The sequence below is a fragment of the Rhodnius prolixus genome, unplaced genomic scaffold (assembly GCF_049639745.1).
Source record: "Rhodnius prolixus isolate KJV_2025 unplaced genomic scaffold, Rpr scaffold_2, whole genome shotgun sequence".
Lineage (NCBI taxonomy): Eukaryota > Metazoa > Arthropoda > Insecta > Hemiptera > Reduviidae > Rhodnius > Rhodnius prolixus.
Window position 1 is genome coordinate 46,775,238 of NW_027411592.1, and position 26,245 is coordinate 46,801,482.

Here is a 26,245-nt window from a genome sequence, read left to right on the forward strand (position 1 = left end):
TTAGCAAGATTTAATTTGCAAAAAAAAAGAGTCGATTATTGCGTAGACTATCCAACAGAAATCTCTCCTCGCCCCTAAAACCTTTTAAAGTGGTTTTTGATAAAATTAACCAGCCCGGAGGCGAATGAATTTTAATCACCGCATTTTGCAATTAAAATCTGTTTCACAAAATAAAACTGTCGTTGCTTTCATATTGGCGCAATTCTAGTCCGTGGAATGGCGGGTGTATTTTTTTTATTTTTTATTTTTTGTCACAAGGGAGAGCACAAGTTCAGGTATCCTAACATTTATTTAATAAGAATAGAATGTTAAATTCCACTTAGAATTTATTTAATTTTTTTATCCAGGCGGGGCTTAACGTCCAACATGTCGCGCCCGGGGACGGAAACACTTTACATTTTTTCCAACAAATAAAAAGGCTTCCCAACGGGGATTCGATCTGGGGATCTCTTACTCATAAATCCATGCTCATAATCTCTAGACCTAGTAGACCCGTGATGGCAAACGTATGACACACGTTTCGGAGGTGACACTTGAACTCATTTTGGGTGGCACGCATCGACAGAGACAAAAAATTGTATAATTTTTAATAATACTTGAGCAATTTGTGGAGTACTTCGAAGAAATTACGGTATTTATTGAGAATAAGGATCTGGCAAACTTTTCTCAGATCAGTGATCATAAGTAAAGTAGCAAAGTAAAGTAATGCCTATTTTTTTCAGGCGGGCTTAACGTCCAACTACTAATTTAGGTATCGTGGACGGAGGCGATTAGCAAACATACTTTACTGTAAATTTCTTTTATTAACCATTAAATAAAATCCAAGGCCCTTAGACCGGGAATCGAACCCAGTACCACAATACATATTAGCTTTACAGGTCTCGCCTCTAACCTCTCGGCTAACGTGGCGCCTGAAAATCAATGATCATAAAATGGGTCATTTAATAAATCTTTTTTCCTACTATGGTTGCAAATATTAAGAAATTATGAATATTTCTGTATGTGACACGACACCATAGTTGAATTTTGTCACGCCGTGCTCAAAAGATACGCCATCATTGCACTAGACCAGTGATTCTCAACCTTCTTTTTGACGCGGCACACTTTTAACAGTTTCGAAATTCGGCGGTACACTAACAAGTAAAAGTTTAAAAGCATTATACTTATCCATAATACACTGTGTGAAATAGTTTTATGTTTATTTTCAATATAAAATAAAATAATATGTACTACAAAAACAACAGTATATGTTTTTTAAGGGATTAATTACAAGTATAATAATTAAATTAATAATATAATAATAATTAATTAAAAGAATACTTTTAATGAGAAATTTGGGCTTGATGTTTTCTTTGATAATTTCGTTTATATTTGGTCGTATAAATGATACTGCTACTCTCATATCGTCTTCTACATTCGTATAATTTTTACATACGGACAGTACAAACATTTCAGTCAAAACTCCTCCGATAGATAGTTGACGCTCCTTTCTACGTGACTAACCTCACTCTTCTCAACGACCTCAACATTCCCTTTATAGACCAACTCGTCAAAACTAAATACTCTTGACCTGTCTCTCGCTTCTTCTGACATCCACAATACTCCTCGCCGACTGAATCGCCAGTGGCCCCACGACTTCCTTGATATTCTCCATCTCTCCTCTTTCCTCCTCACATTCTCCTCTCACCTATAGAGAGTGCTACCGCTGGGTACCGTCTCTCCTCCTGCTCTACTCCCGCACCAGTTCATCACTCTCTCCATATTTACTTATTGTTTACTGATTGTAAATTACAAAATAAATTAAATATATATATGTATATATATAATTTTTATTGTATGTATTTCTTAAATTTGGCGGCACCACACACATTGGTTGAGAATCACTGCACTAGTCCAAAATCCGCCTCTACCTTCACTCAGTATTTAGTCAAGCTTCTTGATGTATCAACATAAATGCAAAACCTGCCTAACATACACCATTAAACTGAAATCCCTAAGTTAAGGGAAAAAACAGTGTATGAGCAATTAAAACGTAGAGAAACGAATTGTTGAGAGAGTTGGCATGCATGCGGTCTTTTTAGGCCATGCATCATTCTTAATTTTTCTTCTTAATTATTACCACAATTAGGCCATTAAAGTGCTAACGAGGGCAGCATCCCGTTGCTCACAGAAGCAGGAGAAAGAGAGAGATTATTAACAATGTAACCTAGGGGTAAGGTTGTCTTCATTGTTCACTCCCTTGCCATATACTAGGTTATTCTACCCCACTAACAACATATGTCCTCATGACCACAATTAAGATTGCAGCAGCATTGTAAGTCCAACTTTGCTCGTAAATGAGCTGTGACTTTCATTGTTACACTTCTTTTTTTTCTGCCTCTTTAACGGAGGGGGAGTTTGTCCATGTAGTAGCTCCAAGTATTTTGTACCAGTCTAATTTTGAATGATTGATTGTAGTATCTAATTATTGTAGATAAATTGTATCATACATTGTATCTGGCGATAATCCTTTATCTTTTTATAGCCTTCATGTTATCCTTTATGTTACAATACAAGGTTTTATATATCTTTATATTCCCTAATCAAATACTCGTATTAATAAAACTTAGGGAGCTTTTTTAAAAAAGCATTTCATCTGTTATTAGAAATCTGAATAGAAATCTAATTCCAGTAAACGAGTATTTTTCTTCCAGCAAGTGTCTGGTTTGACCATTCATTCCGTTTGTGTCTAAAACTTGAAATCAGTAACAATTTTTGTTTGAGTAACAATTTCCGTATTTCTTCTACCCGTTAAGATGACATCATCAGCGTTAGATAGTTACTGGCTTAATCTATTAAGATTTGCCATAGGTGTTGGTTCTAACGGATCTTATTAAGAATGAACAAACCAACCGAAAACTACACCAGAGAAATATAAGTGCTCACAAAAGATGGTGAATAAATGCTGAACATTTTGGGTGAGAAAGATAGTCCGAAAAATATTTATCCTTATCTAAAGGGTGTGAAATTAATGGAACAGTTTGGTGGTTTTGTATAAGAAGAGCGAGTACTCACAATTGTGAGTATGAAGGTGTCTAAGAGTTTCTAAGACATTGGTGGAGAGGCAAGGTATAGAGGAAGGCCGAGTGGCTAGAGCATTAGAAGCCTGGGTGTAAGAAGATGGAAAAGATCCGCTTTGGTGAGAGATAAGCGGTAATGGATTTCTTGAGGACCAATAATCACAAAAGAAGAATTGTGTTTAGTGCATTTTAACACTAAAGATGGTGGATCTACTCTCGTGCAATATGATTGTAATACTGGAAGCATATTTCTTGGAGCTTTCCTGTCTCAAGCCAAAGTACAATTTGACTGCGAAGAAAAATAAGAAATCTCTTTGTACAACTAAGTTGGGAGCATTTTCTGAGAAAACGGCAAAACATAGAAAAACATGACTTTCATTTCCTTTTCTCAAGGTTACTCGTCAATTATCTTCAAATTACTTTACTAAATTTTAGTTTATGCCAGTTATTATGTGTGACAATTTTAAGTAAGGTTTGGCAATCCGGTTTTTCCTTAAAATACATTTTCCAATCAAAGCGATAGTACTTCAAACAGATGTGTGAAAACTTAAGAAGGAATCGTTCAAGGGAATCGTACAGTTCTAGTTCTAAATACTTTTTTTTTTATAAAATAAATAAATAATTCTTTTTACCTTGTAAAACATGTAACTGCAATTTGTAACAAAACGTTAATTTGTTTGGCACAAATGGGGGATTTGGCACAAATTATTACAGTTCCAATTTATCCAATCAGTCGTCCTAAGTTTCTCAAAATCTGCACTTTGTTGGGTAAAGCATTAATAATAATAATAATAATAATAATAAGGGAAGGGATTAGCTATGAGGTTAGCATACTGGACACCCACGCGGAGGTCCCGGGTTCGTATCCAGCAGCTGACCCTTAGATTTTCTCTTCCTAGGAGCTTCTTACAGCTCACTGTCCGGTGATGGACAGTGTTGTCTGTAACGAGAGAACACTGTCCGGAGGCCGGCAGTGCACTGGAAAAAGCTCCGGGCGCTAATAACCTCAGCCGTTGATGCGCCCCCCCCCCCAAAAAAAAATAATAATAATTGTAAGATCTCATTCTTCCTCTTTCTTACTCTTACTAACACGCAACAAACGTAAAAAGACATATTTCTGGCGAAAACATGGTATAATTTAACCAATTTTCTGAAATTCTGCCCAAGATTAACAATTTGTATGAAATACAATAATTTATTAAAATAGTTAAAAGTAGAGGTAAAAAAAATCTATATTGTTCAGGTATGGTTTCAAAATCAAAGAGCCAAAATGAAGAAAATGCAAAAAAAGGCACGTCTTGACGCAAAAAATAACAACAACAAAGATGGTGACTGTGTAGATGAAAAGCCGGACAAGATCAAAGATGATGATCACAGTAAGTTGAATTAAGTAATTAGTTGATTAGCGTAGATGTAGCAGTAAGTAGAAGATTAACATGTTTGCTAATAAAGAAGGGAACTAGTCATTTACAGCTCCAGGCTAGTTTTATTCTTTAACTTTGCTAATTATGTTTTTATAAATCAGGTTTCCAATTGCCGGATACTTTTATTAAAATTTAACTAAAAAATTTAATGACTAGTCAGTGGAAGTAAGGATGGTTTCTAATTTTCCAAATTGAGTTATCATAGGAAGTACTTGTTTGAGGTTTTCCGAATAAGAAATTGTTTTCGAGAGTGGTTTGTGCTTGCTTATTTATAAACAGCTTTAATCGGATTCACAGCACTACTTAACTGTAGATCAAACGAACTTAGATTACAATTCACGGGGAAAAGAGAGCAAAAATAGAAGTGAGCCAGCAACCATACTGAAACGGTTTTTGAGGAAATTATACAAATACATGTCAGCACGGAAATATTTTATGAATTTTTAATCTGAAATACTTTTTCAATAATCGAGTCACCAATTCATTATTTTGTAATTATTATTACGTTGAATCACATGACGGAATCTATTTCCCCGGGGCATCACAACCAAAGAAGGTTATGATTTTATATTAGATAGAACCCATCCCTTTTACGAGGTCCAAGGTTTTAGTCGCCAGTCCCCTGGTTCCTCTGGTTTCCACATGTCATCCTCATGTCTAGTGCATATGTCGGCAAACAGGGTTACAGATTGCTCAACTTCTCTAGGTTATTTAATCGTACCCTGAGAAGAATATCGTCTCTTTTAACTACGGTGACCACGCGGTCCTTTATTTAGGAGCACAGTCCTTTATTTCACTGCTCTGTCCTCTAACTTTATTTATTCACTAAAATAGGCCTTCTGTCCTTTATTTTGTAATGGTAATGTTAATGGTTTTGCGTCACTTGCGAACGTTATATTCGAATATACGAGGTGTGTTCAAAAAGTAACGGGAATTTTCGTTTTTTGAAAAAAATATTTATTTATTCATCTACATTAATATTGTCGCCTTCAAAGTAGTCCCCTTCGCATACAATACACTTGTGCCAGCGCTTTTTCCAATCCTCGAAACACTTCTGAAACTCGATCTTTGTGATAGCTTTCAGCGATTCGCTTTTAATGTCATCTATGCTTGTAAAACGACGGTCTTTTAATGTTCTCTTTATGTTTGGAAATAGAAAAAAGTCACATGGAGCCATGTCTGGCGAATATGGAGGCTGGGGCATCGTTAAAGTTTTGTTTTTGGCCAAAAATTCACGAACAAGCAATGAAGTGTGAGCAGGTGCATTATCGTGGTGCAAAATCCATGAATTGTTTTGCCACAAATCCGGGCGTTTTTTTCGGATTGCTTCACGCAAACGGCGTTGAACTTGTAGGTAGTACTCCTTATTGATTGTTTGACCTTGTGGCAAGAATTCATGTTGCACTATGCCATTAAAATCGAAGAACACAGTGAGCATAACCTTCACATTCGACCGCACTTGTCGAGCCTTTTTCGGTCTTGGCGATCCAGAATGCCTCCACTGGGACGATTGAGCCTTAGTTTCGACATCATATCCGTAAACCCATGTTTCGTCACCTGTTATAACACGTTTCAGTAGATCCGCATCGTTGTCGACTTCATTGAGTGACTCTTGAGCAACTTCCATTCTCCGCTGTTTTTGTTCGAAATTCAACAATTTTGGAACAAATTTTGCTGCCACACGTTTCATACCCAAAACATCCGAAAAAATTTCATGGCATGAGCCAATTGATATGGCAACATCATCAGCGACTTCTCTGATTGTGATTCGGCGATCGTTCATAACCATTTCTTTCACTTTTTTCACGTTTTCATCGGTTGTTGATGTGCTTGGACGTCCAGGTCGTTCGTCATCTTCAACGTTTTCGCGGCCATCTTGGAAACGCTTATACCACTCGTAAATCCTTGTTTTACTCATAGCAGACTCACCATATGCCTTTATTAACATTTCACACACTTTATTACACTTTATTTCATTTTTTACGCAAAATTTAATACAAATTCTTTGATCCATTTTTTTTTAACAAACAAAAATCGCCAAGCTCGAAAAACACGTCTAACCTTAACGGCTGCCACTTAAGAAGTAAACAATGAATATTACTGAAAATTTTATCGTACTTCAGGGGCATGTGTACCAACATAATAAAAAAAAAATTTTACAATCAGACTCTCCAAACCCGCGAAATTTAAAAATTCCCGTTACTTTTTGAACACACCTCGTATTCATTCACAATGAAAAACGTTTATTATTATTATTTTATTTATAATATAGTAAAAATTAACAAAAATTCATAGGTATTTTTGTTTTTGAAAACCAACTTGTTGGGAGCTCAAGCTAGAATTTAATATCGATACTACTGTTGCTTCTTCGATTATTATAATAGATTTCGATCGATCGTATCCTCACAATCGGAATTGTGACTTTACACTTGTTTACACACATTTTACAAAGATTTTTCTTCTTTTTTTCTCACAATTTTCTCGAATCTGGTTTCGATTTTCGTTGAGTAGGGTTACAAGATAAAATTAGTGGCTGTGTTGTATGAAGTATAATGGAAGAAAAACGGCTTATTTTTAGCTTTGATAAAGAAGCAATTATTTTAATCTTTTAAATATTATCTTGGAATAATTGGATATGAATCTTCCTGAATCCGCTTCCGCTAGCCTACTGTATTTTTTGTCCCATTTCTAACTTTTGTCTAGTTTTCAGTTATCTATCAATTCATCGCAAATTAGACCCTATTTAAACTTCTATTTCGGTAGAATTTCTTTACCATATCATATTGACTTCATGGTTTCGCCCATCTTAATCTCTTTTTAACCCATCTTAGAGACAGCCCAACATTCTGAAGATAGGTAAATTGTGGTCTTATTTGTGTCTGGAGGCGGACATCTATCTATTCTGGAATCGGGGCCTCCATTAGAAGAAAAATATGCTATTTTAGGTTACAAGTTGGCCCCTTGCAGACAGCAGCTCACATTAGTCTTCAGGTAGGCGAACACTTGGACTTCCCGTTCGACTATAACATAAGTAGCAGGCGCTAATCGTTAGGAATCATTTGCAAGCATATGCCTGCATTCTACAAGGAGATGAATCAAAGCTCCCATTCTATACAGATGCTTTCTCAAAGTGCAAAGCTCTGCTACCATGGGAGGTTGTACTTACTTAGCTTGACTTTCGATCGGCCATGGACATAGGTCTCTCGGCCATTTTTATACGAAATGCCGCAGTATGAATGTAGTCAGACGATATCCGCAAGCTCTCCTTCTTTGCATGGTCCCACACAATTAAGGAACAAGCAGAAAACTAATATCTTAGCAAGTTTTAATAATAATTATTGCAGCGAGAGTATAAAACGCATATTACACACCAGACTTTGTTTAAATCAGAAAGTATTCATTTCTTTCTGTAGGTCAAATCTAATAATTTACGAGCAGCGATTCCATAATATTTCATGAAGATGCTGAGACAATTTGGTGAGGGTGGGTGTGCGGTGTGGATGATTAGAGTGCCAAGTTCAGTACGGTACAAAAGACGAACGAAGCACATTCTACAGCCATGGGGAGAAACCTCACATAAAGAGGGTCACGTGGGGTCGTCTCGTATTAGCATGGTGGGAGTTACTGAGTGAACTGGTTGCCTTGGATACTACGCTAACCCTGCATCACTCGCAACCTAACGCTTGCTTTAGGAAAATGGCCGGCAGGACTTTTTTTTTCTACTTTTTCTGTTTTTTTTAGATAGAAAAACTGCATTTTTTTTTTTTAAATATCTCCTTTTTTTTGCCTTTTCTTTGTTTTTTAATCAAGAAAATCAATACAGTTAAGAAGCGTTGAGTTTAATTGGGCCAAATCTAAGCTAGTTTGTCTTCTATGCAATCTGCATTAAAGCTGCAAATCATGTACATTGGTGCAACATATACGTATCTACTAAAACCATCTTTAAATCTATCGATGTTCCTTTTATACCCACAAATTACTTCGCTTATGTTTTTAATATTATTAAGTCAGTCGATTGTGTTTTTGTTTTTTACAAGCATTTTCTTTTAAGTGAAGTCTGTTCGGCACTCAATTTCTGAAACCCAAGTGATTCTACGTCACAAGCTGATAAGAACCGGTCTGGAAAATAATACCTAAAATACCAATAAAACTCATAAAAATCGCAATAATGATAAGATTTTTATTTTGTTTTTGAGTTATTCCGGTGTACAGACAGACAATATACAGATCTATTTCTATCTCATATTTTTTTCATAGATGTATTTCCGCTGTACATTCAAAACCAAAAATCTGCAGGTTTTGAATTCTTCTTCTTAAGAAAGCAAAAATAAACTAACTCTCACTTTCGTTTGAATAATTTTGCTTTCTCACTGCACATTGCACAAGTAGTACCTCTGTCGTTGGCCAATGGTTGTTTTAGGCCACATAAGTACTGTCCATTCAAATCTCTTTAACAAAAACTTACAGTTTAAAAAGTTAAGTATAAGGATTGATTAAACGCCAAAAAGTACACAAATCAGCTAGTCCCCAATATTTCACTCATGCTTAATTGATATCATTTAAGTAATTTTACTGCTCTAACTTTTTATTGTAAATTACATCTTCGTAAATAAATCACGTTATTTTAACTCTTTTCCAAATTATTCTTCTGATATATCTTTAAGATGACTAATCACGTACTCATGCACATTAAAATAGAAAAAAGACAAAGTTAGTGTTGGTTACTGTTGAAATATGAAACACGAAGTTAGAACAAAATTTGAATCTTCAATTCGTCTTACAGAAGTATTCAAGAGCACAAATTACACTCAATTAATAACAAGTAAATTATTCAACAATAATATGTAAATGGGTACTGCCTAGATTGCATCCGGCTTTACGATGAATTCTTTCTTCTAAATATCAGCTACGTAGTCAAATATATCTGGCTGAGTTTGTGGTTATGCAAATCGCTTAAGCATTCAATTATTTGAAGTTATCGTAATTTCTTAGGATTTTTAATACTTTAAAAACTTCAGTAAATATTTTTCTTTTTCTGTTTTGTTATTAGTTATTGCTAGTTCTCTATGTTCCATCAACGTTAATTAATTCAGACCACTCACTAAAAACATGTCTTCGTATAAATGTGTTAAATTCATATTTTTAAAGTCAAGTAATTGCTAAAATTTACTATGACCAACTTTTACCAGATCTTAAAATCAGAAATTTAGCGTTATTTTTTGGGTTTTAAGAAATTAGTTAAAGTCAAAATTAGTTCAATACTATTTTTTCAGAAGTGCTACAACAAAATGACTAGTTTAAAGATATAAGACCGTTTTCTGAAAGCAAAATTTTGTAGTTTATAGAGTAATCTAAGTCTCTCATAGCTTCCTAATTTTTATTCAGCCAATCTCTGTGCATTAACTTTATATATTTTAATTTTTATGTCTATATTTTTTGACAAGAAAATTAACTTATTCTCATTTTTCGTATTTCATTCATATTTTCCAGCAATGAATTTTCCTTTTTTGAATTGAATTTCCCACCTTTATTCGTATTTTTGTAAATTTGATTTTGGAACTCACATTTAAGTTTCTTTCGACTAAGTCAAATTTTTATTCGAATTAAAATCTAGTATTTCATGTTGAATTTAAATAATTAATTTAGGTAAGTTTGTTTCATTATAAATAAGAATAAGAATGTATTCATCAAAGTCCTTATCAGCAGCACTCTACTAAGAATATTTTGATAAAATAATGCAGTATTTACTTACTACAAGCACCGTACGATGTTTGCAAAGCTGTTTATCCGGCCATTTAAAAGCGTAAGTTTCCGTACGTGAGATTCAGCACTGTTAAAAAGAACGTAGATTTTACCTATCTATTTTCTTTTTGGAAATAGGAGATTAAAATGGCATGTGAATGAATTCATTTTCCACTTCACGTATTTTGAATTAAATTAAATTATTGATTCGGACGCTGGCTTTTTTCAGATATCTGAATGCAGTATCGGGTAAAAGGTGTGATTTGACATCTTTTGAATATACAGAATTATGATTATGGTACTAAGAGTCGTGGAATTTGTGGAATTTATTCAATCAGAACCAAATGGAATGTGTAGGTTATTACGTTGATTTTGAGAAAGAAACATTTTTTTTAGGAGTTTTTATTGGTTTAGTGTACAATTTTAAATTTTCTATTGGATTTAAAATGCTTAGGTAGAGCCGCAAACCTCAAGTTGTTTTCCAAAGCAAGTTAAGATCCTTTATCCTTAATCCCTAAGCAAAAATCATATGTTTTCTTTCACATCTTTTTAAGTTTCACCATGTATATGTTATAAAATTTTGTTTCCAATCATTATCTTTACTAGGTTCTCCAGGTTGTGGCGGCCCGGGTGGTTATCTGAACGACAGTTGTAGCGATACAGAGACCAGCCACTGTATATCTTCAGAAGCAAGAGAATATCTGCACGTTAAAGAAGAAACTATAGACAAGGATGACCCTAGTTTCTATAAGAACATGCTGGCCGAACAACAGCCTAGGCACTACCTCAATCCGCTAGGTAATTTATATCATTTTAAATTGCTTGAATCATTAAAATTGATTTAAAAACTTGTCTTTTTTATTTTTAGTTTTTTTAAATCATCCTATAAAAATGTTTGTTTTAAGGTACAGAAACTAATGAATTTAATTTAAATGCCGTGTGTATTTTTTTTTTTTTTTTTGTTTGTGAGTGTGCATGAGTGAGTTAAAGAAGTTCCTAAAAGCTGTAACTGATAAATTATTTACAAGCTGGCCCTGTCAGAATGTACCTGGTAACATGTCGGAGAAAGCGTATTTGTTTTGGCGAGGTTGGTTTAAGTGTGGACGCGTGTTTGTGCGAACGTGTGATATTCATGAGACAAAGTGGGCCATGGACTGAGGACTTGGTAACTAACTCTGGTACTTCACCCTAACCTGTATCCCTTTTACACCAACGCACATTTGTTAACATTTTAAAGAGTGTACTTCAAATACTTTATATCTATTAACATAAATTAAAACAAAAAATAAAGGAAATAAATGCGTATATCAAGGGATAAAATAATTATCCCAAAATATTTTCGAGCTTTTTTTAATTTTATTTCACTTAGCAGTGAAAAAAAGGATTGCTGAACTTAATTTTAATTCACGTTTTAGAGTTCATTAAATATAAGATTATAGCGTTTAAGTGCGTGTAACAGAAATGATAGACAAACTCATCTCAACTGTGGCACTACGGCCCGAGTCGGACCTTGGCCTTCGCCAGTACCCGACCCCAAGCCTCTCTATCCAGAGCTTCCCTTCTCCACTGTCTTACCTTCAGTTCCCGGAGATCCTCTTCCACATCACACATCCAACGCAGCCTAGGTCTTTCCCCCTCGGTCTACTGCCTCCAGGGTGACCCTCCAGCGCTCTTCGTGGTGCTCTCTCACTCTCCATCCCACCCAACGCAACCTTCCTTGCCTGACGACGGACACTAAATCCTTTTCCCAACTTTACAACTCTCTTAACTCCGCGTTTTTTCGGCACCTCCAGACCCCATCTTGTCACACTGGTCCATAGACCGACCTTAATACCTTTTTTTCCCAGCGGTTCAATTTCGATTCGTCTGCATGCCTTAACGTCCACGATTCCGAGCCGTACCTTACAACGGGTCTAAGGACGACTGACTTGTAGATCGTCAATTTGGACTTTCTTGAAAGGGATCTATTATAGAATGTCCGCCTTAGCGCTCCCAGACACCTATTTCCGGCCACCATTCTACTTTCTATATCTCGGCTTACCTCATTTTTGTTAGTGAGAATATCTCCTAGATATTTAAATTTACTAACGCCCTCAAACCGGTGCTGATCAACGACAGACAAACGATTGCTGTAAAAAAGAAACCCATACTTGATAATCTATTATATTTTCCTGTTTTTTAAGGGTTTGTGTTGAAATCCGAGAAGCGGAAGGGTTTCTTCACAGATGCGTTTTATTTTTTTTTATAACTTTATAGTAATTTTCTTCTTAAAGGCTCGAGTGGTTTTCGTTTCAACTTTTTGAACTGACTAGCAACACAATATGGCTACATTAAATTGATTTTAGGGCATTTTTATGAGTGAAATGCGTCCACAGTTTTACCAGCTATATTATACTTCTAGTGCTTTAACCTTTACCAAGTTTAGCAGGGTTTTTAAGTGAAATTTTACAATATAGATTTCTTAGTTCGCGGTTAATTCTGCCAGAATTCTCATTGTGTGACAATTACTTTCAAGAAAACTTGTCATTAGAATTTTAACTTTACAGTGACTAAACATCCTGCGAGCTCCTGATTGTTGCTTTCTTTTTGATTTTTATTAAAAAACCAAAAAAAATTGCTATAGCAAAAAAGTATCTATTTATCAAAAGTCAAATTTATTGAACCTCAATTTGCAGCATTTTCAATTGATTAAAATGAAGTAGATAAGAACTAGTGATTTAGTAAACGAACAAATTGGGGTCGTTAAGTGGTGGATTGATCATTTCCGCTGGAATATTTAGTTTTCATCATTGAATTACGTGAAATTGGACTTTTTCCCGACGGACCGCTGTTGCCGGGCGTCTTGACAAAGCGCTATTATTGCGATGCCAGAGCAGCATTCTGTTCAGCCATCTTCTTATCTCATCAATTTCTTTATTTTCTTCTTCTTTAATGGTTACACATCTTCTCGTCGTGTCCTTCTTAATCAGCTTTGTCCAGATACCCGATCTTATTTTAAAGTTGCCTTTTTTTATTATTTTTTTACAGTTTCAACTGAAGTCGTTGAATCATTGACTTTATTTTTGAAATTCGATCCATTATTAGTAACAATAATAATAATAATAATAATAAAACTTTATTTATAAGATAAATTAAAAAAGAAATATATAAATAAGTATTTTACGGCAAGGATAAATCCGTCTGCCGGAAGTAGACATGCACATACCATAAAAATGTAAACTGATACAAAAAACATGAAAAGAAAGATAAAAAGAACAGATACATGGTGCGAATTATAAAATACATTCTTTTGAATTTAAATGAATTAAAGATTTTAAATGCATTAAATAAAAGAAAAGTTTAAACAAGCTATTAATTTGTTAATAATTGAAGAGTTGCACAAATTGATAGCGGTATTGCCATGCATAACGAGCAAAAGATATAAGAGGTTTACTATTCTCCATTTGGAGATAAAAATAAAACTGAGATCTGACGACCAAGCCAAAGGAGTCGTACTCGTATCTCATTGAGAATCGAACATTCAGCCACAAAGTGGAAAATGTCCTCCTTGGCTCCAGAGTGACACAATGAACAGATATCTATGTATATCTCTGTCATACCACGGCATGTAGTTCAGGTATAGCAGCTCACCTCGCAACTTAAACAACCAGCAAAGCTCAATAAGACTTAACGTGTCAGCTGCGCTACCATTAAAACTAAAGAGCGAGACGGTTACGAACGAGCTCTTTGTATAAAAGAGACCTGGCGGAAGACTGGGCAGACCGCAAAGACTCCTCCGCAAAGACTCCTCCGCAAAGACTCCTCCCGAAGATTAGCACTGATTGCATTATTGCGTTTCCATTATTAATATTTAATGTGTGATAACAGTTGATAAATCTATAAATTACACTAAAAATCCATCTGCTAGCCCTCAGATTTTCCCTTTCTAGGAACTTCTTATAGTTCACTTCCAGGTCTGTAACAAGAGAATACTATCCAGAAGCTGATAGTGCACTAAAAAAAAGCTCTAGCCGCCATTGTCCTCGCCAGATATTGACTTCGCCTAAAATTTTAAAAATAAATACTTCTTTCGCTTAAAAGTACTTTAATTTCAATTCCCCCCTCCTTCCAAATGTTTGACATAATCGTAGAACTATTTTTGCGCAGTGACTTACAAGTTTTTTTTGTTAAAAAAAAAATTATAGACCAATTTTGGATTTTTTTTTTTCTCCAAAAAACTAGATTATTTGTCCAGTAAAATTCAGACGATTGACTGAATAGTTTTATAAGTTTATTCACAAAAGTCAGTGGTGCCACCTTAACTTGTTATCTAACTTCAACCGTCTTTTTTGTTGACCGCACACACTCCACTGTCACTCATACATATGCTCACATCATGCACATACCAGGCTAATTTGTCCTCTTATTTTCACTCATGGAATCTCAACACGAATATTGCCAGTGTCAACTCGAAATGGAAAATTTAACTCGATTCCATTCAAGTTCTGTTTATACAGGGTGTTCATTTTAAGACGGCGTGTACTGTGCCTTCAGAGGTGCCTCCTCAGATACAGAGAGCAGTTGATAACCTCCTGGCTAACCTGGCTTGCGAGCCAGAGGAGGCACCTTTGAAGGCACAGTACATGCTTCACAAGTTGAGTAAAGTGCATTATTTGATAAATTAAGGAATAAGTTTGATCCTTTACATGAAAGATATTGATCACTTAAATATGTAGCAGGAGGTTTCCAATTTTTTTGGTAATTAAGCGCAACTCTCCCAAAATTACCAAATAATTATTAAACCTTCTTGTTTGTAACAGATGTAAAATTAATTTTTAGCCATTACAGTGTATGCTTGAGAACATCTAAAGCTCTTAACATTTGACGACTTATTTCCCGATATTAAGAACAATACTAGCTTTACTGCCTTGGCAATATTTTTAGTAGAAAGGGGATGAAAAAATACATAAAAATGACCTATCGCGTGCTCTTCTTTCTCTTTGATAACAAGTTAAAAAATTGAAATATGATTAATAAATACCAGATTTTGAAATGGCCTAGCACCTTTAATTTTGAAGATATCGAATTGCGGTTTCCGGATTCTTTCATAACTTTTTATACTCTTTAAATCATATGTTTATGAAAATGGGGGTCAACTGCGAACCCTCAGTTTTGGTCGCGCGTCAGCCGCGTAAGCGGGCAGGAATCCAAAATCAAGTCACATATTCTGAAACTAGAGGTGACAGGCAACAAATTTTTCCTCTACCATTTTTTACTCAGATCAACCGTTTAAGCATGAAATGCATTGGAGCCGTCTTAAAATGAACACCCTGTATAGTAGATAGCGTAAATGGAATTAAAAATAATAATGATTTCATTTTCTCAGTAAAAAACTATTTTATGAGCAAATTTTAATAATATAACTTTTTTATAAGGTAATTACAATATTACTTTGCTAATAAAAATCTTTCCAATAATATTTAATCTGAGCAATTATTTTGCTCAATAAAATTTATTACTTGAACTGTGAAAACATTAATAACAATGTGTTTCCCAATCTAAATGGTTATTGGCTAATAATTCCATCTATATAAAAAAAAAGAGAGAGTTCGAGAGAGAAGACCAAAAATGTGCAAGAGAATAACCAGTGCCGTTTGTATCAGGTGGAGTACGCCCTGCAGGCCGCATATTTGCCCATAAAAAAAAGTATGGGAAAAAAACCCGTGCAAGTTTGGAACTCTAGCGTCAGCCTTTCATGCCGCAAAGTGTAAAAAATTGCCAACAGTTATGCTTACTTTGGCCAATTCACACCCTCATGGTCTATAATATTTCTGGGATCTAGCGAAGGGTGTGGATATATAGGTGTAGACCGTATTGGAACACGTAAGTACGCGGGTAGTAACTAGTGGATGGGGTGCCACTGTTATGTCCCATCCGGGCCCCAATATGTTTTCAAACTGGGCATTTCACCCCCTGCTCTCCTCTAGTCTCTACCATGGTCTCCGTATCAAGCACGTAAACAATAAAAGGTTTTTCCCTTTGCTCGTGTCGTTAATCCCATGGTGCCTATAGTGTACTTGCAGGTGTACACGGTTCAGCTGTTACTTGTCCGCTGGTCTTTGCTTAATTTGGCTGTAGCGAGCCATGAATAAATATTACTTAAATAAGTTTAGCTAAATATTAGAACCGTGCACATATCAAAATTAATAAAATTACTAAGGGGTAGGTTCCATTAGGCTTATTATTAGGATGCGTCTGACTTAAGTATTTTTCGTAAAAAGGGAATCTTTAATTTTTGCGTTTATTTTTGCTACAATCAGCGCGTTGGCGCTATAAGTAACAGTGATAACAGAGTAAAAAATGAAGCAAACGAGTGGAGAAGTTACCCAGTGGTAACACTTCAAAACATTAGGCTATTAGTCACTCTCTTCACTAGAGAGGAGATCACGAGGCCACTGTCTTTTAAGACGGTCTTGTACGGGGTTATCAGGAAGAGTTCTAGAAGAAAGATTTTGAGCTAGAGGATTTATATGAGATTGCAGGTTGAAGTGGAGTTTATTGTATCGCATTTTAGCAACTTGTGTGACAAAAGGAATGTTAAGGTCAGTGTGTATACGAGTAGTCAGGTTGGAGACATAAAATGGAGCGTTTACAACAGTTGGAAGTATTTTAGACTGAAGAGATTGAATCCTTTGGAGATTGGAGCGTTTGGTTGAACCCCACAGCTCTATTCTCTCGCGTACTTTTCTGAATCAGGGTCTCAGTCTATGCAAGGCTTGTGATTTAAGTAGATAAGTTCTCCTAGGTGGAGCTTTAAGAGACTATAAGTTACAAAAGACACATTCTAAACTGACAATTATTTTTTTTTTTTGTAAGAATGGCTAAAACAGAGCTTTATTGCTTAAAATATTGCTAATATTTAACTGGTACAAGAAATTTGAAAAGTATAAGTTACATTTGTATGTTAAAAAGATCCATTTTAACATATGCTTGAAGGTTATGCCAGTTCAATTCAAAAGCAAATGTTACTTGTCATTTGTAACAAACCGTGATAAATGTAAACAACTCGTCACAACTATTCGCCCAAAGGGAACATAATATTAGTCATATTTTTCAATGGAACAACATTCCTGTGTAGCGCGTACAGTCTGAAAGATGGAAGGAACAATGGCCGACGGAATGTCAAGTGCTGTCAGGAGGGCAACACGATTAATATCATTCTATCAACAATAAGTGGCCTCGGTCAAGCTTAAAGTGAACGGCTAGTGTATAGACAGAACAAAAGAATTGGAGATCTGATGCTGCTCGTGCCAGCCTCCATGATGTTATTGAAAGACTTTAGAACAGGATAGTGCGCATGATCTTCTAACAAAACACGCCGAATTCCCTTCCACTACACATTCCTAGCGAGTCGCGGCATCCTATTTTCTCCATTGCTTCCTCCTCCTCTGGTTCATCCTCCCTTTTCCTTATCTGAGAATCACCCTCAGGATATAAAAAAAAAAAAAATTCAAAGGGGGACAGTATTCAATGAAGTATTTGTTGCACAAACAGTAATTTGGCTTTTTATATCGAAAATAGATTACCATTGTTTTATTTTTATAAAAAATAAACTAGTATACTAAGAGAATGTAAACAAATCTTGGATGCAACATCGCTCGACTATCTCTAGCCATCTGAATCTTCTGGTTCTAACCAATTTTCTTCTCATCACTTAATCCCAAAAAAACAAAAACCCCATCAAAATCTGTTTTCATGGAAATGAGCTTTTAAAAGATTTTTGTACAGGGTGAACCAGTAAGTATTGTCCATAGGCCTACTGTGTGTAGTACATCTAAAGTTGAGTTCAATGACGTATTGGCCAACTTCATATTTCCCACTGTTCTTGAGTGACGTCACTTTTTTTTTCTAAAATCATTACTTTTTTCCAATAAAAAGGTTATTACTCAGAAAGTTTTAGTCTAAATTCGATTCTGATTATGAAGGAAGTCAAAGGTTACAAATTGCACTTTAAAAAAAAAAAAAAAACTTCTGATCAACATCGTAGTTGTGTGTGAAATTGTAATTTGGAGTAAGAACATATGAATTTTTGATTATAAAAATAGTACTTGTTTAAAATATTTCCTAACATTTTCTCAAATATTTCAGAGAGATCAGAATTTTTTTTTTTTTAAGTGCAATTTGTAACCTTTAACTTCCTTATTTTAAGACAATCTACTTTAAAAATGTACTATTGGTCCATCTAAAAGAGTTTTCAATGAATTAAACAACTTGATAACTAACACTGTTGAGTGCTCGTGAATACGTTTTCTTGTAAAACAAACGTAATTTGTCTTTCATACGAAGATAAAAGGAATCCTGGAAAATGATATACCGTTTGAAAGCCCATTAAACAAGGAAACTTTTATAAAAAGTGCCAGCACCTAGGTCTGGTAATGATTACGTAAGAGGCCTAATGAGTTTTCTTAAAAATTTCGATTACTTTTATTTTTCCAGCATTCGGAGGAAGATTGAGGCTGTTTGGAGAATAACTTATGCTTCGAAATGGTATCAATTTTTTAGAAAATTTATCTGTCTTTCTAACCGTGTCATCAGAATCGAATTCAGACTAAAACTTTCTGAGTAATAACATTTTTATTGGAAAAAAAGTAATGATTTTGGAAAAAAAAAATTCAAAGTGACGTCACTCAAGAACTGGAAAATATGAAGTTGGCCAATACGTCATTGAACTCCACTTTAGGTGTACTACACACAGTAGGCCTATGCACAATACATACTGGTTCACCCTATATAGTCATATAGAAGTAAAAGACGAATAATTGACTGAAGTGATACTTCAGACTAGAAGGAACTTCATTTACGTAATCATTTTAAATTCTTTCTTCTTGAAACTTAGAATCAAAATTTATATGAATACTTAATAGAAAAATTAAAGAATTCTAATGAAACAGGTTTTAAAAAAACAATGAAATCTTTTAACTCGGAATTTAAGTTTAATTTAATATCCTCGTAACTAATACAAAGTCGATGGATTCGTATGATACAATGAAATGGGGCTTCAAAGAGTGAAGCGTATCTTTAAATCTTTCATCTGCCTTGGACAAATCATTTGAAACAAAATGTAATTAGAACATTTTGCAACGATTTTCGTGGACTTTTTCGGACTGAGTGAACAGCGTTCGAAAATTTAATACGATAGCAATATTTACCTTTTACTTTTTTTATTAATAGTAAAGGTAACTGCTGAATACTTCTCCGTACATCGTTTGTGATTCTAGAAGTAACGACGTAAATCGATTTTCAATTTTTGTCGATCAAGCTTCCCGTATAAACCGCAAATATAATATACATTGATTGACAGCCCAGCCAAAACTTTGTATGTTATTGTTAAGTTATTTTTTGTTTTAATTATTATTTTATAAGTTTTTTTTGGTTGTATTTTCATAGTGTTATTTTCGGTTCTAAGATTTCCGATACAATATTTAATTTCTTAATTCAAAAATTGATGAATTATTGATGAAATTATGCGTGAACTTTTTTTTTTATTATCCGATGGAACATCAGGTAAGTAAGTCAGTGAAAGTCAAAATAGTTGTTTCACCTCGAGTTTTTTTTTTAAAGAATTTGTGAACTAAATCCACAAATAAACAATTCAAACTTATTTAATAATGTACTAAAAAATCTGAAGTTAAAACTTAATATACTTATTTATTTGTTGATAAGTTTTTGAGATGGTAAAAGAAGCACCATATTCTTTCTTACTAAGAACCCGCCATCATTAAACATTTCTGTAGCAAAGTCGAATGAAAATGCAAAGAATATTCCATAGTACACCAGTGTTGAAAAAAAGTTTTCGCCTTTTTATCACTGGTACTTTACCAGATTGCAGTTCTTTTTTTCACAGCAATGGCGCACAATTGCATAATTTTGACATGACATTTCTATTTCTTTTCAGCTTAAAGATACAAAAAAGAAAACGAAAATAATATACCCACAGCATGGAGCACGAATAAGGAGGGTTGCTTGCTATTATTTTGGTAATGAAACCTTTAAAAGGTTATGCATTCCCATTTGAATATTTTTACGCAGGGAAGCCAACGTGAGGGACTTCAACTGAAAGCAGCGCCAGTTAATGTTTACTACACAATCTTCACCAAATCCTATAAATTTCTTTCCTTCTGGATTATCACGAATCCATTTTTGTGGGAATGAGTTTGATATTTTCTTTTTGCTGAATAGTAAGATGTATCCAAATGGAAATACTAATTCAAGCGAAATTTGGGTCTCAAATAATTTAGACCTGTGAATTTTATTCTAACCACTGAGCTTATGTGGACAATAATGATCGATTATTATTTATATCGTTATTACAGTACAACTTCGATTGACGGGGCTGACCTCCGGCTATACCCACCCCGGAAAACTGAAATCCCGGTTAAACCGAATACACAGTATTACATAGTACATTTGTACCTATGAATGTACATACGTACTCGTATAAGTATGTATGTATTATACGGGTGTATACGTTTACGTTTAGCACCAGTTTTCTTAACGGATTCCATTACGTAAGTGAAATAAAAATTCGACCGAAAGGGCAAACGAAAGATGTTTTCTGTAGGACGAACTGATTAACACTGAAGACTAGCTTGAGATTAGGCTGCTCTCTGGGAAGATTAAAATAATGCCGGTAATTTTCCGTAAAAACTGTAGTTCGGTACGTTTATGTCTCGTATAGGGGTTCCAGGTAAGTCTCTTGTCTAGGTACATTCCAAGGTACCGCACATGGTCGGCTGGTGGGATAGGTGTATGATGTACGAGGGTCGTTTGAAAAGTCCGTGCAAAAATAAAAACTACTTAATTTTTTGGGGTAAACCATTTTTATTTTTCAACATAGTCTCCTTTTAGGCTTATTCACTTCGTCCAACGCTGCTCTAGTTTGTTGATCCCTTCCGAATAATAGGATTTGTCCAAGTCTGAAAAATAGCCATTCGTTTCTGCAATCACCTCCTCGTTTGAATAAAATCTTTTTCCCGCCAGCCATTTCTTCATATTGGGGAACAAATAGTAGTCCGAGGGAGCCAAGTCTGGAGAATAGGGGGGATGTGAAACGAGTTGGAAGCCTATTTCCATTAATTTTGCGACCACAACTGCTGAGGTGTGAGCTGGTGCGTTGTCGTGATGGAAAAGGACTTTTTTGTGGGCCAATCGTGGGCGTTTTTCTTGCAGCTCGGTTTTCAAACGGTCCAATAACGATGAATAATATGCACCTGTAATAGTTTTACCCTTTTCCAGATAATCGATGAGGATTATTCCTTGCGAATCCCAAAAGACAGTCGCCATAATCTTTCCGGCCGAAGGAACGGTCTTCGCCTTTTTTGGCGCAGATTCCCCCTTGGTAACCCATTGTTTAGATTGTTCTTTGGTCTCAGGAGTGTAGTGATGTATCCATGTTTCATCCACAGTGACGAAACAACGCTTAAAGTCCTGCGGATTCTTCTGGAACAGCTGCAAACCGTCCTTGCAACACTTCACACGATTTCGTTTTTGGTCAAGCGTGAGCAATCGCTGCACCCCCATCTTGCGGATAGCTTTGTCATGTCCAAATGTTGATGCAAAATATTATGTACCCGTTCATTCGAGATGCCCACAGCACTAGCAATCTCACGCACCTTCACTCTTCTATCATCCATCACCATATCATGGATTTTATCAATGATTTCTGGAGTAGTAACCTCAACAGGGCGTCCAGAACGTTCAGCGTCACTTGTGCCCATATGGCCACTCCGAAAATTTTGAAACCACTTATAAACTGTTCTAATCGAAGGTGCAGAGTCACCATAATGTTTATCAAGCTTCTCTTTAGTCTCCTGAGGCGTTTTGCCTTTCATAAAGTAGTGTTTAATCAACACACGAAATTCTTTTTCGTCCATTTTTTGAAAATCACTCGACTTCCTCGATTCAAACGAATGCCAAACACAAAGAAATAGACCGATCTGGCTGAAACTTGGTGTGTGTTCTTCCAAGAGATGCTACTAACTAAACATAACCTCGATACGCGCCAGTGGCGCTATCTCTCTGACTTTGCACGGACTTTTCAAACGACCCTCGTAAGAAGACAGGTGGTGGAGTTTGTCGTTTGAGTGTGAAGACTATGTATTTAGATTTAGTTGGGTTAATTTTTATACGCCAGTTTTCTAACCAAGGTTCTATTGAGTGAAGGTGGGACTGTAGTGACATATAAATCCAAAACTTACCTATTACATACATATTTTAGCACATAAAATTGTCTTGGCAAATTTAACTGTTGAGAACTCGGAGAAATGGAAAAAATGAACATTCTGTTTTTTTTTTTTTTACAGTTAATTAATACAAATTTTCTTTATTTCTAGATGGAACTCCAACCAAAGTGGAACCAGGCTTCATAGGCTATGCAAATCATTATAATACAATGGGGCCTTCAAGCCCTATGTTCATTCAACATCATCATAATATAAGTGTTAATCCAATTGATAGGTTATACTCTATGCAGAATTCTTATTTTTGTTCAGAAGAACAAAATATGATGGAACAGTGACCGTTTTTATTTTTCAAAAAAGACAAAACTAATTTTAATTTCTCTCTTTTTTTTAAAAGTTTTTTGATTTTTTTTTTTTAACCAACTTTTTTTTTTCTTAAACGTATTAGTAATGTACGCTATCTAGTATTTTCCCCCACATTGTTTGCTTCGTTAAATTAAAACAGTTGAAGATAAACAAATGAAGAAGAAAACTCAATAAATTTACATTTAATAAATAAATAAAAAAAAGAAAATTATTGGATTTCAAGAATGAAAAAATATCAAATGATAGCACAGTTAATTTTGGGAGGTATTTTAAATTAAGTGATAGCCAATTCTTTAATTTTTAAAAAATGTGCATAAAAAAAGTATACATTTTCTGTTACCACAGTCATCCTAAATTATCTCGAACAATATTTCCGAATTACGCAATATATTTTCCGAATTATACAATTTAAATAGAAACCCCTGGTGATTTTCTTTTACCAAGATTTTGCTTCTTTTTTCTTTAAAGCATTCTCTTAAAAACTGTCTCTTCAAAGTTGAAACTATTTGTCCTTCAAATTAATTTTTGCTTTTTTGTATTTTATTTGTTTTCCTTTTTAACAGTTAACTTTTTTAAGAAGTGAAGAAGTGGCGACGCCATTTTGACCACAGATAACACAAGTTATTGTCAATTGTTGAACACATGTATTATCAGTATGTAAATGTTTATGTAGTGATTATGTATGAAGTTAATATTATTGTTGTTTTCATCACCTCCCACTCTTACATTTCTCATATCTACAATAAAAACAAATTTTATATATATATGTAACTATCTAGTCAATGTAAATAAAGTTATTTCATCAACTTATGTGTTTTAACTCTTAAGTTTTTTTTTTTTAATTTAATCTTGTGAAGACTAATTAGCAGCATTGTTCGATTTTTTTTTATCCAGAAACCAGTACTTCAATATTGCACGTTTTACGTTAAAAGTACTCAACAAGAGACTGCATGCTCAAAACATTTCATTTACAAACTTATAGACTAACATAAAGCGCATGCATCCATCAAACATCATGCCCTACGCTATAAGCAACAAATTTCATTTAATACAGGGAGGGAATTAGCTATGCGGTTAGTCTATTGGATTCCGACGCGGAGAACACGGGTTCTCGTATTCAGCTCCTAGCCCTTAAGATTTTCTCTTCCTAGGAGCTTCTTACGTACAGATAGTCCAATGATGAACATTGATGCAACGAGACAACTTTGTCTGAAGGCTGACAATGCGCTGAAAAAAAAAGCTCCGGGCGCCAATGAAATCAGATGTTGAGGGTGCCTTAAATACAAATAAAAAGATAAAATAAATACTTTATGTCCCGTGGCCCCTCCAAGAAAATAATTCATAATTTCTAACCATACTATACGAGGGTCGTTTGAAAAGTCCGTGCAAAGTCAGAGAGATAGCACTACTGGCGCGTATCGAGGTTATGTTTAGTTAGTAGCATCTCTTGGAAGAACACACACCAAGTTTCAGCCAGATCGGTCTATTTCTTTGTGTTTGGCATTCGTTTGAATCGAGGAAGTCGAGTGATTTTCAAAAAATGAACGAAAAAGAATTTCGTGTGTTGATTAAACACTACTTTATGAAAGGCAAAACGCCTCAGTAGACTAAAGAGAAGCTTGATAAACATTATGGTGACTCTGCACCTTCGATTAGAACAGTTTATAAGTGGTTTCAAAATTTTCGGAGTGGCCATATGGGCACAAGTGACGCTGAACGTTCTGGACGCCCTGTTGAGGTTACTACTCCAGAAATCCTTGATAAAATCCATGATATGGTGATGGATGACAGAAGAGTGAAGGTGCGTGAGATTGCTAGTGCTGTGGGCATCTCGAATGAACGGGTGCATAATATTTTGCATCAACATTTGGACATGACAAAGCTATCCGCAAGATGGGGGTGCCGCGATTGCTCACGCTTGACCAAAAACGAAATCGTGTGAAGTGTTGAAAGGACGGTTTGCAGCTGTTCCAGAAGAATCCGCAGGACTTTAAGCGTCGTTTCGTCACTGTGGATGAAACATGGATACATCACTACACTCCTGAGACCAAAGAAAAATCTAAACAATGGGTTACCAAGGGGGAATCTGCGCCAAAAAAGGCGAATACCGTTCCTTCGGCCGGAAAGATTATGGCGACTGTCTTTTGGGATTCGCAAGGAATAATCCTCATCGACTATCTGGAAAAGGGTAAAACTATTACAGGTGCATATTATTCATCGTTATTGGACCGTTTGAAAACCGAGCTGCAAGAAAAACGCCCACGATTGGCCCACAAAAAAGTCCTTTTCCATCACGACAACGCACCAGCTCACACCTCAGCAGTTGTGGTCGCAAAATTAATGGAAATAGGGTTTCAACTCGTTTCACATCCCCCCTATTCTCCAGACTTGGCTCTGTTCCCCAATATGAAGAAATGGCTGGCGGGAAAAAGATTTTATTCAAACGAGGAGGTGATTGCAGAAACGAATGGCTATTTTTCAGACTTGGACAAATCCTATTATTCGGAAGGGATCAACAAACTAGAGCAGCGTTGGACGAAGTGAATAAGCCTAAAAGGAGACTATGTTGAAAAATAAAAATGCTTTACCTCAAAAAATTAAGTAGTTTTTATTATTGCACGGACTTTTCAAACGACCCTCGTAAGAACATCTTAATTGCTTAATCCAATATAAACAACAGAAAATGTTACATATTTCAAATAGAAAAAAAGACTTTCCAGATAATCGAATCTAAAATTAATAAAATTTGACTTTTTAAACTACCCAGGTCACATACGTTCGAGAAACAATTCAGAATTTGAGAATAAAAAATTCTTTAACTCAACGCTCCACAAATTAGGAAGAACCCATATTCGATTTTTGGGTTCTACAGAGGCAAGTAAAACACATAGAAATAATTTTTTTTTTTTTAGAATGTACTCCGCATATCAAAAAAAAATAGTTCCTCCATACATCTAAATGAATACATAAATACTAAATACTAATTACTAATAAGTAATGTTTACAAGTTGTGCTGTCTACACTGGGATGAACAACAGAAGAAATCTGGAAGATGCAGTTTTATTTTCTCAATGTCAACTACAGAATGGTCTAGTTTCCCAATCTGAAAGGTCGTTTATTAGTGTTCAAAAATACACGATTATTTTCTTTAAGCAAGAACACTTTTCTTGTATAAAAACAAATGTTTGAGCAATTTTCAAACAACTACTGTGTTTTATTCATTTGAAAACCTAATTTATATTTTGTTGGCATTTAAAATGAATTGCCATATTTATATCGAATTTTGTATCCATTTTTTTGTTTACTTACAGCTGTAGTTTCTAAGGAAGAGGCTCTAATAAGTTTCCATCAACGCAGCTGACTTCTATTGGGAGCTAGAACGAAAGCTTTTCTCAAATTGCGAGCGATGTTAAAAAAATACTCGGCAGAGATCTTG

At 35.0% G+C, this 26,245-nt stretch overlaps 1 protein-coding gene and 1 long non-coding RNA gene across 4 annotated transcripts in view; one reads left to right on the forward strand and one right to left on the reverse strand.

The window, feature by feature from the left end:
- Nucleotides 1-23,615, forward strand: part of LOC141449758 (LIM homeobox transcription factor 1-beta) — a 63,621-nt gene extending 40,006 nt beyond the window's left edge. For all 3 annotated transcript variants that reach the window (XM_074119495.1, XM_074119494.1, XM_074119496.1), the window contains exons 5-7: nt 4,303-4,435; nt 10,832-11,023; nt 22,597-23,615. In XM_074119495.1, the coding sequence (XP_073975596.1) occupies nt 4,303-4,435; nt 10,832-11,023; nt 22,597-22,781 (510 nt within the window). In that variant the 3' untranslated portion in view covers nt 22,782-23,615. The remainder of the gene's footprint in view (nt 1-4,302; nt 4,436-10,831; nt 11,024-22,596) is intronic.
- On the reverse strand, nt 23,261-25,993 carry LOC141449759 (uncharacterized). Its single transcript, XR_012455681.1, has 2 exons — nt 25,815-25,993; nt 23,261-23,546 (listed from the first exon to the last, which is right to left on the reverse strand). It is a non-coding gene; the product is annotated as an uncharacterized lncRNA (long non-coding RNA).
- Nucleotides 25,994-26,245: the final 252 nt, after the last annotated feature.